The 16,304-nt window shown below is 50.4% G+C and overlaps 1 protein-coding gene across 1 annotated transcript; it reads left to right on the forward strand.

Moving 5' to 3' along the window:
- Positions 1–1,688: 1,688 nt before the first annotated feature.
- Positions 1,689–5,485, forward strand: Fev (FEV transcription factor, ETS family member). The gene is given in 6 exon segments (XM_051154547.1): positions 1,689–1,753; positions 1,864–1,996; positions 2,152–2,295; positions 2,298–2,388; positions 3,061–3,135; positions 4,905–5,485. Coding segments are annotated over 6 exon segments (1,089 nt in total).
- The last annotated feature ends 10,819 nt before the right edge of the window (positions 5,486–16,304 follow it).

Here is a 16,304-nt window from a genome sequence, read left to right on the forward strand (position 1 = left end):
CCTGTAGAACCTGCCAGAGAGACCCTAAATAGGCTGCTGGCCTTGGGTTTGCTCAATCCAGCTTCTGCCAGCATGGATCTTTTAGGTTTTCCTGGATCCAGGGTTCACATTCAGTTTGTCATCCCTAGGAGCTTATAAATAGAGGTTGAAGTAGTCAGATCTGAGAGTTTGAACCTTTAGTTCTGCCACTCTGGACTGGCTGCTGGTCTGTGGAGGAAGCGTGGTGTCACACAGCTTGGCAGGGAGACAGTGGAGGGGACACTCTCATTGGCCTTTAAGCCTGTCATCAGGAAGAGATGGAGGAAGCAGGATAGGGAGACTTCTCTACACACTTTCCCCTCCTCCTTTAGCACCTGAGTTCTCTGTTGGGCTGAGCACAATGCTGGGGCTGGGCTGTAGATGGGTAGACCCCCCTCTGGACCCCCTCTTCAGCCTCAGCCTCCTGCCGAGAAAGTACTAAGCAGAAGACCCCCCATATGCCTCCCAGATCTTCCTGCTTTTACCTTCTTGCTGTTGACTTCTGGAAGCAGTGGTTGAAAAGATCAGTAAGAGAGCGCGGGAAGAGGACTGAGATCGTGGCAGCACCTAGGGTTCCTTCCTGGGCTGTCCTAAGCTTGTTTCCCATCCCCACCCCACTCCAAACATCCCAACCTCTCTGCCTTTTCTCCCATCAGATTCCATAGCTGCATCCTGAAGTCTCCATCCCTGTCTCCTCAGGATTCTGTTGACTGCCTGTCATTCTCCTCTCCTTTTCCTTTGCACCTTTGACTGGCAAAGATGAACTCTACAGTGTTTTACAGCAAGTGAGGGTGCATGCACAGTTCCTCATACAGGCACCCTAGGAACAACGGCCCTGCAGGAGGAGGCCTGCCTGTTTTCAGCTCTCCTCACCCCTGTATTTAAGCAAGAGGCAGGAGGATCCAGAGAACCACAGCTCTGACAGCAGCTGCCCAGTCATATGGAGTGTCACATGGTTGCCAAAAGGGCATGCTTGACCCAGGGTCCCAACTTCAGTCTCAGGGCTGGGAAATCTCACAGGTACCCAGAGACCATGGTCTACTTGGAAGCCACATCATGAATTAGGAAAGGCTCTTGTACAAGACATAAGCCCATTATGATCCCTGTAACCTGTAATTCTGTCATAACCAGCATAAGAGTGTTTGTGGGAGTGGGAAAGGATGGAAAAGAAATAGTTGTATTAAGAAGTGGGAAAATGAATAGGAATCTACAAGAAAAAGGGCAGCTTGTATTCCGTCTCTGATGAGACAGTAGGTCCAACTGGCAACCAATTTATGGGAATTGAATAGATTTTTAAAAAAAATAAAAATAAGAAAGAAAAAGGATGGGTGGAAGATTGGAGACAGGAGGAGAAAAACATAGCAGGCACAAAGCAGTAAGGAGACCTAGAAAGAAAGTGAGAAGAATAAAGAAGAAGGCAACTCAGAAGTTACCAGGGGAGATGCCCCAGTGCCCTGCCTGAGGCCCAGGGCCAGAGAAGACAGGAAACCAGTGAAAGCTTAGGAGAGACCAAGGAGGGGACCGGGTCTCTAGGGACCAACAGAGAGTAGGAGAAAGGAGGGGGAAGGCACTGGGGTGGGCAAAGATAAAGGAAGCCAAGGCAGCGCAGCAGCACGGCCCGGAGCGCAGCGACAGGCGAGAGGGAGGGAAGCGGAAATTTAAAAGTGAAGATGCAGATAACGCAGCCTGGAGACGGGGACCCCGGCAGGGGGAGGAAAGGGGCGGAGAGTAAGCTGTGAGAGAGGGAGGGATAGGGCTAGAAAAAAGGCCCTAGGAAGGGACCTGAGGCTGTAGCCTCAGATGTCCTAAGTGGGGCCAGCATTCCGGCCCCCTCGCTGTTTGCAGAGAGACAGGGTGGTGGAAAAGAAACGACACTCCTGGCCCCCGTCTGAGCATCGAACTGGAGCCCATCCCCCGCGTGTCTCCCGGGCTGCGGGGCGCAGGGGGCTGCCGGGTGCGCTTGGCTGAGGCGCTGCGCGTTAGAGACTTTATTGCGATGGGAAGATAAGAGGGGCGGGGGCGGGGTCTGGGGGGCCGAGGCGGCCGCACTTTAATTAAAACGGAAATTGCGGCCCCTGCCCGCGCGGGGCCGGAGGGTTGCAAGCAGCCCCGTAGCTGGGAGCGTCGCTCCAGGACCCCCTCCCTCGTCGCCACACCCTAGGCGCCCGCTCCCGCCAGGCCTTGCCGGACCCGGCGGCGCCTACTCTTCCCTGTCACCCACTGTCGCTTCGGGCGGGGATCGGCACCTCAAGCGCAAAGCTGACGTGCCCCCCCGTGCCGCCCCCCCCCCATCTCCCACCGCCCAGTCCCCGGCAGCGATGAGACAGAGCGGCGCCTCCCAGCCCCTGCTGATCAACATGTACCTACCAGGTACCAGGGACCAGCCGGGGGCTGGAGGCACCAAGACCCTGGGCGGGAAGTCTAGGCCGGGGCATGGGGCAAGTTCGGTGGACCAAAGGAAAGAGAGGGTTCCAGAGAGTCGCTTTGTGGGTGTGTGAGAGGGACTGCTGATTGAAATTTGGCGCAAGCAGGGAACCTGCAAGGTAGACAGCGAGCTTCGGGGTTTTAATGTGGGCCTAGACGACTCACAGATTTAGGATCGTAGGAGGATGAAAACGGGGGTCTTTGGAGTGGTAAGACTGCGGGCTCCAGCCCTGCGCTAAGGCTGTGATCCGCTGGGCGTCGCCCCTGCTCCCTCAAGGGTCCTCACCTTCGTCCTCCGAGCGTTCTCACCGGCTGAGCCTTCCAAGCGCCCCTCTTCCTCTTTGCAAGGGGCTCCGCTGGCTCAGACTTGGCTGGCGCAATCCCCTCTGGGTTTTATAAGGCTCCAGCCGGCCCCTTCGGAAAGCGGATTTCCTTTTTCCTGGACGCGTTTCCTGACTTGGGCGCTACGGAGGGGCTCTGCGCTGCTCGCGTCGCAGCCTAGCTTGGGGAGGAGGAGCTGGGTGGCCCGGACCCCCAGAACACTGCAGTCCCAGGCCCTTTCGGTCAAACCCACAACTTCCGCCTAGGTCTGCCTGACTGTTTTCTTCTGCGTCGCAGATCCCGTCGGAGATGGTCTCTTTAAGGAAGGGAAGAGCCCGAGCTGGGGGTCGCTGAGCCCCGCTGTACAGAAAGGTGAGCTGGCTGGTACACTGGGTTGATGAAGACAACGATAGTAGATGGGGCAAGGGTACAAGCCCCAATAGGACGGACACCACTGCCACTAGACAGAGGAGCAGAGCAGTGTGCACTCCGCGTTATGGAAAATATAAGGTGGGCAGATTGTGCAGAGGACTTGAGAAGATTCTGTCTTAGACATTTTCTGAGTCCCGCTCTTGGTTGGCGGGACGGGTCAGGCGAAGAGGAGCTTGGCCTCCTGCCTGACCTTTGCCTGTCGAGTATGGTTTTCCAAGCTTCCATGAGACAGCTGTGGTGATTGGTATCCTTTTTGTGTTGGCTGCGCTTGGAGAAAAATTGTAGCACTTCCTGACAAGGAGACCCTTCTCCAGCCACCCTAGGCTATCAACGCCTAAACCGATGCTTTCCTGATACCCCTGCCAGCCAAGCCGGCCCTGGCGCTGTGTTTTATACCTAAGGTTTGCTGCAGCAGACAACTGGCCTGTCACTCAATCACCCTGTTGTTGGCTGGCATTTCAACTATTTGCCATAGGTCCTGCTGCAGCCGGTACCCTAACCTCACAAGAAGTCAGAAAAGATAAGGTTGACAACTGTCTTTCTTTCCCAGAAGAAAGGGTAGGAAACCAAGGCTCCGTTGTTGCTCCCACTTGGTCCCGGGTGCACTTTTGGACCAAAGCTTCCCATGGACTGCTCCAAAACTAAATCCTGGCTTCCAGGAACCAACTAGCTCTTCATTGGTCTGGTTTAGAGGAATTGGGGTAGAAACTGTGAAAGGGGGGGGGTGGGGAGCCTTTTGGGTTCTGATTGAGTGGCACTAAATAGAGAGGAGGCAAATATGTTTTATTCTAGAACATTATGGGGGGCAGTTTGTCAAGATTTTTTTTTATCTGCTTAAGGCTTCAAAACAGGAAAGTGTGAGTTCTAGGTTACCGGCCCCTTCACCACCTACATATGGAATCTCCTTGCCACTATCTGCAACCCCTGGGATCTGAGGGAAAACCAACCAGAAATTCAGCACAATCCTTTTGCAATCTTTCCCCGGAATTCCCTTACCTACCCCCCCCCCCAGTAGCCACCCCCAGTTACGGCATCTCCAGCAGCACTGAGGTCAGTGCACCTGAGGGTGGTGAAAGATGGAGAGCCTCCTGGGGTTGGCATCTCTTCTCAGTATACAGGGGCCTCTGTTTTTCTTGTCTTCAAGCTGGGTGGTAGGGACTGTCTGCTGCTTGTACAGGCAGGCGAGGAGGGGGCGGGGAGGGGTAAGAAATCATCATCTGTGTGCACACCTGCCCTGTCAGTCTGGATCTCTGGACAGGACCTCACCTGGTTGGGCAGTTCAACCTCCTGCACCGAGCTGTCTTGTACCACTGTGCAGCTCTGCCTTAAATAAGGGAGACTGGCCCAGGAGGGTAGGAGGGTCTTATGTTTGGGCCTTACCTAGGAAAGCCAGGGCTATGATACACCACTTCTTCTCCACGGAGGAGATAATGCTTCCCCATACCCAAACAACCACAAAACAATGTGCCCTAGGTCCTCCAAAACGAAAGCAGTTTCCATTGTGCTCTGCTGGTCTACACTGGTTGACCAGCTGCCTCCTGCTACTCACAGTGCCTGTGAGACCGGCCTTTATTCTCTCTGGTGTGGATTGCTACTGGTTTGGGTTGGGGGTTTTGGGTTTTTGTTTTTATTTTTGTTTTGTTTCTTCACCTCTATCCCCCTAGTTCCAACCTACCCCACCCCTGGCTGACCGCTCCCCTACCCCACAGGCAGCGGGCAGATCCAGTTGTGGCAGTTTCTACTGGAGCTGCTGGCAGACCGCGCGAACGTCGGCTGCATCGCGTGGGAGGGAGGCCATGGCGAGTTCAAGCTCACCGACCCAGACGAGGTGGCACGGCGCTGGGGCGAGCGCAAGAGCAAGCCCAACATGAACTACGACAAGCTAAGCCGGGCACTCCGCTACTACTACGATAAAAACATCATGAGCAAGGTGCACGGCAAGCGCTACGCCTATCGCTTTGACTTCCAGGGCCTGGCGCAGGCTTGCCAGCCACCGCCCGCGCACGCCCACGCTGCCGCCGCCGCCGCTGCAGCGGCCGCTGCTGCCCAGGACGGCGCACTCTACAAGCTCCCGGCTGGCCTGGCCCCGCTGCCCTTCCCCGGCCTCTCCAAACTCAACCTTATGGCAGCTTCGGCGGGCGTCGCGCCCGCTGGCTTCTCTTACTGGCCTGGTCCGAACGCCACCGCCGCCGCCACCGCTGCGCTCTACCCTACCCCGGGCTTGCAGCCCCCACCCGGGCCCTTTGGTGCGGTAGCCGCCGCCTCGCACTTGGGGGGTCATTATCACTAGACGGGGGCGGGGGAGCGGCCTGGAACGGGGCCTCTCCCACACGCCCAATGGCCTGGGAGTAGCCCCGAAGCTTTCCCCGACGTTCCTTTAACACAGGTTTCATTACAGCAGCCGCGCCCAGTCCAGGAAAGAAAAGATTGGAAGCCTCCGAGGTCTTCCTTGAACACTAGGCTTCCAGCCCCCAATTATCTTCACCCCAGGAAGGACGATCGTGCTCAGATTCTAGAACTCTCATGTCTGTTTTTTCCTTCTCACGTGTACCCCTGGCTCCCTTTATGACCCCCATTTTTCTAGTTTATTTCCTCATTTCCCCCGCCCCCCTATCTCCTACGACCTGCTCCAAACAGTAATACCTTGCGACTTCTCACGCTCCTCTTTCCGGACCTTGAGAAGGCTTGACTAACACCTCTGCCGTTCCCCATCCCCACCCCAATACTCTTGGCTCCCCCTGCCTTCCATCCCCACACTCTGGTCCAAGGACCCAGCGAGTATATATCCCTTTCAGCCCCATTAAAGCTCCCAAGCCCCCTATTGCCTCTTCTCTCTGTTAATTGCCGCACCAGGGCCCCTTTCAGAGAGGCCAAGGTGATAAAGGCTGACCGCAGGCAGAGCAAAAGGCCTCCAAAGAGTAAGGGCTAGCACGGCCCTGGGTGTGGGTGGCCCGGGAGGGCGGAGGTTCCAGTGGGTGGGATTCTAAGAGGGTATATCTCTCACCCTCACCCTTATCCCATCCCATCCCATCGAACCATCCATTCCACCTTCCTCCATCTCACCCATCTTTCTGCCATGCCCTCACCATATCTCAAGCAAGAACCGATATATCCCTTTTCTTCATTCCATCCTGACTTTCCGTCTTATCCTAATTTAATAGCTTTCCCTGCCTCCACTCTCTGCTTCGTTCAATTCTCGCAATTCCATCTCTCACTTCCCTTCACAAGCCTCCCGCTGCTTCCAGTAGCTTTGGATTCCCTCTTAGTTGCCACTGTTCTTCAAAGGCTTTCTCCCGCGGTGCTTTGGCGTCTGGTCCACTCTTTTTCCGCTAGTGGTGCGCGCCCTCTGCTGGTCCGAGAGAGGATAGGCCGGGCTACGGATGAGTCTAGGGAAGATTTGGTGGAACATCAAGTGCTCCGCCTTCTAAGGACAAGAAGACCAGGTTGCTCCACTCCTTTAGCCTTAAGAGTGAGGGGCAAAAGGAGGAGCCCAGACACGCCACCCTGGATCCGGCTAAGGGAAGTCTGGGAAGTGGATCTTTCTGAGGCCCCCTGGTTCACCATCCAGAGGCACTTGAAACCATTTTCTCTGTTCTCTCATTTTCCAAAAACCTGTTGTCTGGGAAGTGACCTCAGAAGAAAACAGCCCTATCCGGGCTTCCAAGCTAGGCCCCTGCCGTCCCATTCCCTGGTCCAGGCAGTAGTTCACAAGGGCAGTAGTATCTCTTTCCAGAACAAACGGACTTCATTTGTGAGACAGTGCCTTGGGTGCCTTGGGGTGCCTCGGGGAAGCAGGCAGGCAGGAGATTTCCCTGTGAGCAGAAAGGGGAAATGAAGGTGGGAGACTGGGTAGAGTTTGGGGTGAATATGAGTGAGCGGTCCCTTCCCAGGTTGCCTATGAACACCCAGGCCCACCTTGGGAGGAGTCATTATTCACTTACTTACTCCCCACCCCCACCCCTCACCCCCGCCGCTCACCTCTGTTTCTATATAATACATACTTACTGTAGGGAGCTCAGTCACACATATGGCACATGGCTGAGATCCCAGTACTGAGGAGCAAGAAGCAGGTGGAGTCAGAGTTTGGGTTTAGCCCGGGCTAACAGCAAGACCCTGTCTCAAGAAACAAAACAAAGAAAAACTTTGAAAGAACACATAAAAGGTCTCCGTTAAATAGTGGTTGGTTAAGAAGTGTCATGAGCTGGGGCTGGAAAGGTGGCTCAGTGGTGAAAAGCACTGGCTGTCCCTCCGGAGGGCCTGACTCCAACCCCCAGCACTCACATGGTGGCTGTAAGCAAGCTGGTTCTCCAGTGCCCTATGCAGGCATCTTGAGCCCCTGGGAGGACAGACTCCCCATGGCTCATGTACTCTCTGAACTATACATCTCCATCTCAGGAGGTGTATAGGACATGACTTGGAACATACCAATGCCAGGATGTTAGGTGGCAAAAACAGAGCATCCCGAGGTTTTAAATGCCATAGAGAAGGGTTGAGGAGATGGACCAGCAGCTAAGAGCCTTTGTTGCTCTTAATGAGAACCAGGTTTCCGTTCCCAGCACCATCACAGTGGCTGAGAAGCACTCGTAACTCTACCTCCAGGAGGATCCCGCACCCTCTTCTGACTTTGGCAGGCACTAGTGTGTGGCATGTGCACACATGAAGGTAAATCACTTATACACATAAAAGAAAGTGAATAAGTCTTTCTTCAAAATGGTATGGAGAACCCCAACACTTGGGAGGCAGAGACAAGCAGGTCTCTGGGAGTTTGAGGCCAGCCTGGTCTACAGAGATAATTCTAGAACAGTCAGAGCTTCATAGAGAAACCCTGTCTGGAAAAACAAAACAAAACAAAAATAACAACAAAAACAGACAAACAAAAAGGCATAGAGAAAAAGAAGGCAATTAGACAGGGGGGCCACGAATGGCCTCTGAATGAGGATGTAGACGATTTCTCCCCTGCCCCATGCCTTGTTACATTTTTTAAGATATAACTGCTCTACCTGCATGTACACCTGCATCCCTGCACAGGAATGGAGCTCACCAGAGGAGACCAAGGCGAGATCAAGAAATCTGAGCTTCCAAGAATTTTCTGGCAAGGATTGAGAGGTCCTGTTCTTAGATTTTTTTTAAATGCAGTTTAAAAATATTTATTTATTTTATGTGCATTGGTGTTTTGTCTGCACGCCTGTGTGAGAGTGACAGATCCTCCGGAACTGGAGTTACACATAGCTGTGAGCTGCCACGTGGGTGCTGGGAATTGAACCCAGGCCCTGTGGAAGAGCAGCAAGTGCTCTTAACTCTTGAGCCCCCTCTCTAGTGCCTTGTTCTTAGGTCTTTATGTGAAACAACAGGAGACAGAGTAAAAGCCACCTCAGGGTTGGAGCTAGGTGTGTACAAAATAGGAGTGTCTTATGAAACACAGTGACATGCAGAAAAGCTGGGCTTGAGGAGTGATGTGGATATGGCATTTAGGGTGACGCGTTGGTCCCTACCTCTAACCCTGGAATGTAATGCTCACTGTCAGCACTTTTAGGAGAAGGACAAAGGAAAGACACACAGTGTAGGGGATCAGGAAGTGAAGAGGAAGAACCTGGAGAGACACTGTAGTCTGGGAAATTGACTGGGGCAAAGGGGCCTGAAAACTCTCCTCACTTATTCAGACAACAGTCCTGTCCTTACTTATCCAGAGGACAATCCTGAGGGAAAGAAGCTGTGTGAGGATGACTGAAGGCAGTGTTTGGCATATGCTTGGAAACTGCAGCAAAATGGATAGTACTTTGAACTAAGAAAGAACCCCAGGTGTGGCATGTGTCAGATCCTTTTGGGAATAGTTGAAACCTCCTTGAGGTTGAGGTTCAGTTAATTGATCTCATTTGTGAAATCCCATTCTTCTGTTCACCCAACTCTGTTCTTCTCTATTCCTGTAGCTTGTCTCTAGGAGGCTCATGCAGGAGTGGGACCAGAAAACCCAGGTCACAGGCGTGGCTTGTCAATGAACCTGCTATGTGATCCTCAGATAATCTCTCTCTCTCTCTCTCTCTCTCTCTCTCTCTCTCTCTCTCTCTTTTTCCTACACTTCCATTCTCTCCTCATGAAAATTCTGAGGCTAGGGCTGGAGAGATGGCTCAGAGGTTAAGAGTGCTAGCTGCTCTTCCAGAGGTCCTGAGCAACCCACATGGTAGCTCCCAACCATCTGTAATGAGATCTGGTGCCCTCTTCTGTTGTGCAGGTTCATTCATGTGCAGGCAGAACATTGTATACATAATAAATAAATCTGAAAGAAAGAGAGAGAGAGAGAGAGAGAGAGAGAGAGAGAGAGAGAGAGAGAGAGAAGGAAGGAAAGAAGAAAGGAAGGAAGGAAGGAAAAAGAAAACTCTGAGGCTAAACCATGGATTTGCACACTGTTCTGTGGGCCCTCAGGGGTCACATGGATTCTCTCTACAAAGCATCTGCTCAAGATGATCATAGGATTAAGTCCAACCTCAGCATCTTAGAGATGTGCATCATTGTCCCTACTTCATCTCAGCTCCAGTAGTTCCCCTGCTGCAGTGATATGTCTGAGTCTTGAGGCTACTGTCCTATCCAGGCTTCAAATAAGACAGTCTTGCAGTACTGGAAGTTGGATGCTTCCAGAATGCTAGGAATTCTCTACCACATTCTCAGCCGCAAGGCACCACACTCTAACGACATCCAGCTTCCTGATAATCAAGGTCTTTCTCAACTGACCCATAGCCTCATGGTTCTTGGCCCTACAAAGTATTGATCCCATTACTATTTCCAGTCTAACCTAGAGGACAGCCCTTTTTTCGATCTTTAAAGTTCGGAACCCCTTTTCGGTCATCTCATCCACTTCACTGGTGACAAGATGGCTTGCTCCCAGCTCCTGTGTCTTTCTTTCATTCATCCTGGGCTTGCAGTGCAGAGCTTACAGAATGTTTTCATGACACCCCTCCACTAAGGCTAGGGAAGGGGGAAATGGACAACTGTAACTTCAACTGCTTGGAGAATAATAATAAACCAAGCCCCACCATGTTGAACAACGTGGCCAAAGTCTAGGCTTTTGTTCTAGGACCTTTGTTATCTGGCTCCCCTGACAGACCATTTCTCATTCCTCCAATGACATCTTCCTCAGTCCTAAACACAATGGCCTTGCTTGGGATCACCCCCAAGCAGTCACCCACGTCTTCTCTGATGCCCTGTGTGCTTTCAAAGATGGCGTCCAAAGTCCTGATAATATGCCATGTGAAGATCTGTGCCCTTGCTGTCTGAGACTTGAGTGGTTGTAGAGGGCCTGGGCCACTCAGAGCACATAGGCTGACAGAGCACTTTCCCACCTACTATTTCATATGACATAGATACTTCCATACTGGGATCCACTTTCCTCAGAGGCTCTGCTCTTCCAGTTTCATTTTTTTTTTCTCCAAGTTTTCTTCAAGATTCATTATGCTCTTTTTATTTTTTTATATTTTATTTAATTTTAATTTATGTGTGCTGGTGGGAGGGTGTCAGATCTTAGAATCACAGACAGTTGTGAGCTGCCATGTGGGTGCTGGGAATTAAACCCAGGTCCTTTGGAAGAGCAGGCAGTGCTCTTAACCACTGAGCCATCTCTCCAGCCCCCATTAGGCTCTTTTTAGCTTGATTGTTTGAGCTGTTTAGAATCCAAGTGGTTGGGCCTGCTGATAACGAAAATATGCTCTGCTTTCTGCTAATGTCGTATAAGCAGTCTGCTCTCCAATCTGATCACACCTTGTAAAGTTACCTCAGTTTTGAAGTGAAGAGGCTGAGGCTTGGAGGAGTGACCTGTTGTGCCAGAGCCAAGTTCTTCACCATTCTCCAAGTGCCTCTCATGCTGGTCCTGTCTGGATTGCTTCTTCATGTGAGTGTGGCCTGCATTTGCCCATTGCAGGAGAACGCTAATTGTCCCACCACAGCATGAGACACGTAGTTAGAAAGTATACGCCAACAGCTTGTCTTCTCAGCATCCAGGCTTTGACTATTAGGCTTTGACTAACAGGGAAGAGTCATGAGCAGTTGGGCAGCACACTGCCTTCTGCTAGCCTTCAGTTTCCACCTGCAGCCCTATAAGCCTGAAGTAGATTGCTCTCGATAGCCTGTTCTGCCTTGTTTTGTCCAGCATGATCTCTCCATGACTTTCCTCCATGCCAGGACAGTACATCTCATTTAGAGGAAAGCGGTTCAATGCCCAAAGTCTTTTTGTGATTTTTTTTCTTTTGATGAGCATTCCCTCTGGTTGGAGCCAGTTTCCTGTTTCCTCTTTTCCTGTCTTACAATTCTTGCAATTAAAAAGTGGCATAAGGGGCTGGAGAGATGGCTCAGAGTTTAAGGGCACCTACTGCTCCTCCTGAGTTCAATTCCCAGCAACCACATGTTGGCTCACAGCCATCTATAATATGATCTGATGCCCTCTTCTGGCCTGTAGGTGTATGTGCAGGCAGAGCATTGTATATATAATAAATAAATAAATCTATTTATTATTACATATACAGTGCTCTGCCTGCATGTGTACCTGCCTGCCAGAAGAGGGCACCAGATCTCTTTATAGACGGTTGTGAGTCACCATGTGGTTGTTGAGAATTGAACTCAGGACCTCTGCAGAGCAGTCAGCGCCCTTAACCTCTGAGCCATCTCTCCAGCCCAATAAATCTTTTTTTTTTTTTAAAGTGGCATAATATTGCAGCTGAGATCAAAGACTATGGGCTAGAGTTCTGGCTTTCACAGTTACAAGCTATGACTTCAGGCCTCTCAGTCCTGTGCACCTCGATGACCTCATCATAAAAAGGAACATAGAGATAACAGTATCTACCACACCGGTCACTATAAAGGCTAAACGACCACAGAAGTACTTCAGCATGTCTATTAATGCTCCTCATTATTTAAACAAACAAACAAAAACAACACAAGAACCAGTAAGATGGCTCAGCAGATAAGGGCACCTGTCGCCAAGCCTGAGCTGAATTCAATCCCCAAGATCCACATGGTGGGAAGAGGCAACTGACTTTCTCACACTGTTCTGACCTCCGCACATGCGTAGTGGCAAGCATATGCCCACACAAAATAAGCAAACAGGAATATAATTAAAGCTAACGCTTGCGCCCCCCCCCCCAACCCCGCTTCTAGTCAGATGCCCTGAGAAGGAACTGGAGGGACCACATTTATTTCTCCATGGCGGTCTAGACCTAGTCCTAGGTCCAAATGGTAAGCCCTCTTGGGTGGTAATGGAGCACTGTAGTTGGCTTCCTATCCTCAAGGCATCTTTCATGTCTTTGTGAGCTAAGCAGAGAAACACAATATTTAGAGTTACAAGATTTCAGCAGAGCTAAAGCTGTGTGACTTCGGGGAGATGTCTCACCACGCTGAGATGGTCTCCACCCTACAGGGTGGATAACTCCACTGCTTGCTTCCCAGTGTTATTGGGTGGACTACTCCATGGCAGTCACAGGCAAGTAGCTTTCATAGCAACAGCAACTCACATTGCCATAACCAATATACAAAAATCATGCTTGATTTTTTTTTATTTGTTGCATATGAGTGCTTTACAGAAGAGGGCTGCAGATCTTATTGTAGATGGTTGTGAGCCACTATGTGGGAATTGAACTCTTGAAGAGCAGATGGCACTCTTAACCACTGAGCCATCTCTCTGGCCCCATGCTTGATTAAACAAAACAAAACAGAACAAAACCTTCTGTTTCCCCCACTTTATCCCACTTTATGGATGAAAATGCTGAGGTACATAAGGGACAAGTAACTTGTCTCATGATGAGGAAGGCCAGTGAAGCAACCGAGGTCAGTCTGACATCAAGCCGTGCTCTCTGCATGTGTGTTTCCACTATTTGTTTTTTTTTTTTTTTTAATATTTCGTTTTTTAAAATTTTATGTGTATGGGTGCTTTGTCTGCATGTATATCTAAACTGTACACAGCTTGCATGCTGGGTACCTTCAGAGTTACAAATGATTGCTAGCTGCCATGTGGATGCTGGGAATTGAACTCCAGTCCTCCAGAAAAACAGCCAGTGCTCCATTAAGAGAGGTTGATCCATCTCTCCAGCATCTCTCCAGTTGAGCCATCTCTCCAGCACCCCTTGCTTTCTTGAGGCTGGACGAAGAGGAGGAGGAAGTAGCTGAAAGAGGCTGGAAGGCCAGGGAGCACGGGTTCCTCTTTCTGGATCAGGGTATCATGTTGCTTAGCAACACAGCAGGAATCGTCAAGGAGGCTCCAGGCAGTGTTAGCCTTTTTTTTTTTTTTTTTTTTTTTTTTCCTTCATACTGCAATGTGGACTGATCTGGGAGGTGTGGGATGGGAAGATAAATAGAGAACACGGAGAAGGGTCTCAGGCTTGGATGGTAAGGTCTGGGGTGCATGCTCATCTCCTGTGAGTATTTTCCCAGCACCCCTATTATTTCCCCGTGGTTCCCTGCCTTTGGCGTAGTCCCTTGACCTGTCCTACATGTGCCATCTGTACAATAGCCACATCTGTGACTATGGACGTAAGGACTAGAGTCAGGACCACCTTTTGTGATTTACAATGTATAAGGCATAACCATCCACATATTTCACACAACATTTGCACAGTACATTTTTTAATTACTGTATTTTCATTAACATGTATGTGTGTGTGTGTGTGTGCCTGTTTGTATGTGAGTTTATGTGCGTGTGTGCAGACACATATGCACCTAGTTCATGTGGTCAGAGGCCAACCTCTAGTATCCGTCCTCACCTTCTACATTATTTGGCACGGATCTTTCTCTTCTGTTTTTAAAAATGTATTTATTTCATTCTCTGTGTGTGAGTGTGTTGCGGCATGGTCTGGTGCTTTGTACTCAGACGTTAGTCGCTTGCCCACTGAGAGTCTTACTCTTCTATGAGCAGTTCCTCGCGTATACCAAAAGGATATTGTGTAACCTTGCCTCCAAATAATCCCTGTTTGACCAATTAAATGCCTAAACACCTGGGCAGGGCAGATGTGAAGTGGGCATGGCCAAGGATCGAGGGGTTGGAGGACAGAAGGATCATGGGAAGGAGAGAGAGACAGAGGGATGAGTGGAGAAGGAAGCAGTCCAAGATGGGCTAGCATGGAGAGAACCACTTGGCCAAGAGAAATTTACTCTGGGTTAGCACGGAGAGGACCACGTGTCAGGGAGCAGGAACTCTGAGGGTTCGCATAAAGAGAAGCGGCCCAGATGGAAAGAATAAGCAAGTATTTATGAAATTATGGATGAGAAGTAGCCCAGGCAGGAATTATTAGCTCAGTTGGCATGGTATGTGGGGCTGGAAGGTAAGGAGGTAGTTTAGGGGGTTAATATCTGCCTAGGCCCAGGTGAAATAAGGCCTATCTAAAAATCTATCAGGTGTCTGTGACTTTTATTGATTGATACCGGGGTAGATAACACCATTCTGATTACAGACTTTAATAATGAACATTATTAGCCATTTTTACTTCCTATGACATGGGTATTATGCTCGCATGTATGTATACACACCATGCATGTCCTTAGTGCCCATGGAGATCTTAAGAGGGCAATCCCCTGAAACTGGACTTATGAATAATTATGAAGCACTGTGTGGAAGTTGGGGACTGAATCCAGGTCCTCTGCAAGAGCTGCAATGACTCCAAGCCACCTCTGCAGCCTCTGACAGAGTTTCTTGTCCACCGCTGTGTTCCTCCAGTTAGCTGGCCCTCAAGCTTCCAAGGATTATCGTGGTTCCATCTCCCATCTCACTGTAGGAGCACTGGGATAGCATGCACGCGCGCGCGCACACACACATAGACGCGGACACACACTCACATACACACATGCGCGCACGCACACACAGGCACACACACAGTAGTGTGTTCAGCTTTTGGGGGGGGGGGTTCTGTGGATCTGACCCTAAGCTTAAACACTCATGCAGCAAGCACTTTACTCACTTAGCCATCCCCCCAGCTGCACAGCAAGCAGCCTTTTCCTAGAGGGACTGTTACTACAGTTAGCCCATGGGCTGACTCTCCACCTGCAGATCTACTAATCAGGGATCATAGATATTTGAGGGCATGGGGAAGTGACTCGGTGGGTAAAGTGCTGGTCTCATAATCAAGGGGACCTGAGTCTGATCCTCAACACCAGGTAAAAACAAAACGAAGCAACCATGGTACAAACCTCTAACCCCAGCGTGACGGTGGAGACAAGCAGCTCCTGGGGGCTTGCTGGCCAGAGGAAACACCAAGCTCCAGGTTTAGTGGGAGACCTTGGAGAGAGAGAGAGAGAGGGAGGGAGGGAGAAATAGGGAGAACGACACAGAAAGACATCCCAATGTCTGGCCTCACATGTACCTGCCTAGGGAGTCATACCTGCACACACATGTAGACATGTATACATCACACACACACACACACACACACACACACACACAGATAAACTGGGCAAAAATCACAGTTGTGCTGAACACGAAGGTTTTTTTTTTCCTTATCACTAGTCTCCTCCCTCAAATTAAGCTCAGCTTCCTTACATAGTATTTGCATTGTGTTAGGCATTAGAAGCCATCTAGAGATGATTTAAGAGCCTGTGAAAGAATGTGCATGGTTTCTGTGCAAACACTGCACCGTTTTTCGTAAGGGACTCAAGTATCTGTATATTTTGCTATTGAGGGGAGGCCGTCCTGGAGCACATCTCCACGACACTAATGGCAGCTTAGGTGTAGGGGAGCCCCAAGGTTTTACAGTGAGGGAATAGTAGAGCCCAGGTTCCCTGCAAATCTCAGATCGTCTTACCACTCCTTATTGCACGGGTGTTGGTTTGGGCAATAGTACACAGGCATGAGTGCCATGTTTAGGGTCTCAAATTCACCTCTCTTCAGCACTGATCACAAAGTAGGTGAGTAGGCCAGGCCGTGGTGCACTGCTTTAGTCCCAGAATTTAGGAGGCAGAAGAAGGAGAGCTCCTGTGAATTTCAGAGCAGCCTGCTCTACATACCAAGTTCCTGGCTAGCCAGGGTTACATAATGAGACCCTCTCTTTAAAAAGTAGGTGAATTAGCCAGGCAGTGGTGACACATGCCTTTAATCCCAGCACTCGGGAGGCAGAGGCTGGCAGATCGCTGTGAGTGGACTA

This window comes from Acomys russatus, chromosome 12 (genome assembly GCF_903995435.1).
Source record: "Acomys russatus chromosome 12, mAcoRus1.1, whole genome shotgun sequence".
Classification (NCBI taxonomy): Eukaryota; Metazoa; Chordata; class Mammalia; order Rodentia; family Muridae; genus Acomys; species Acomys russatus.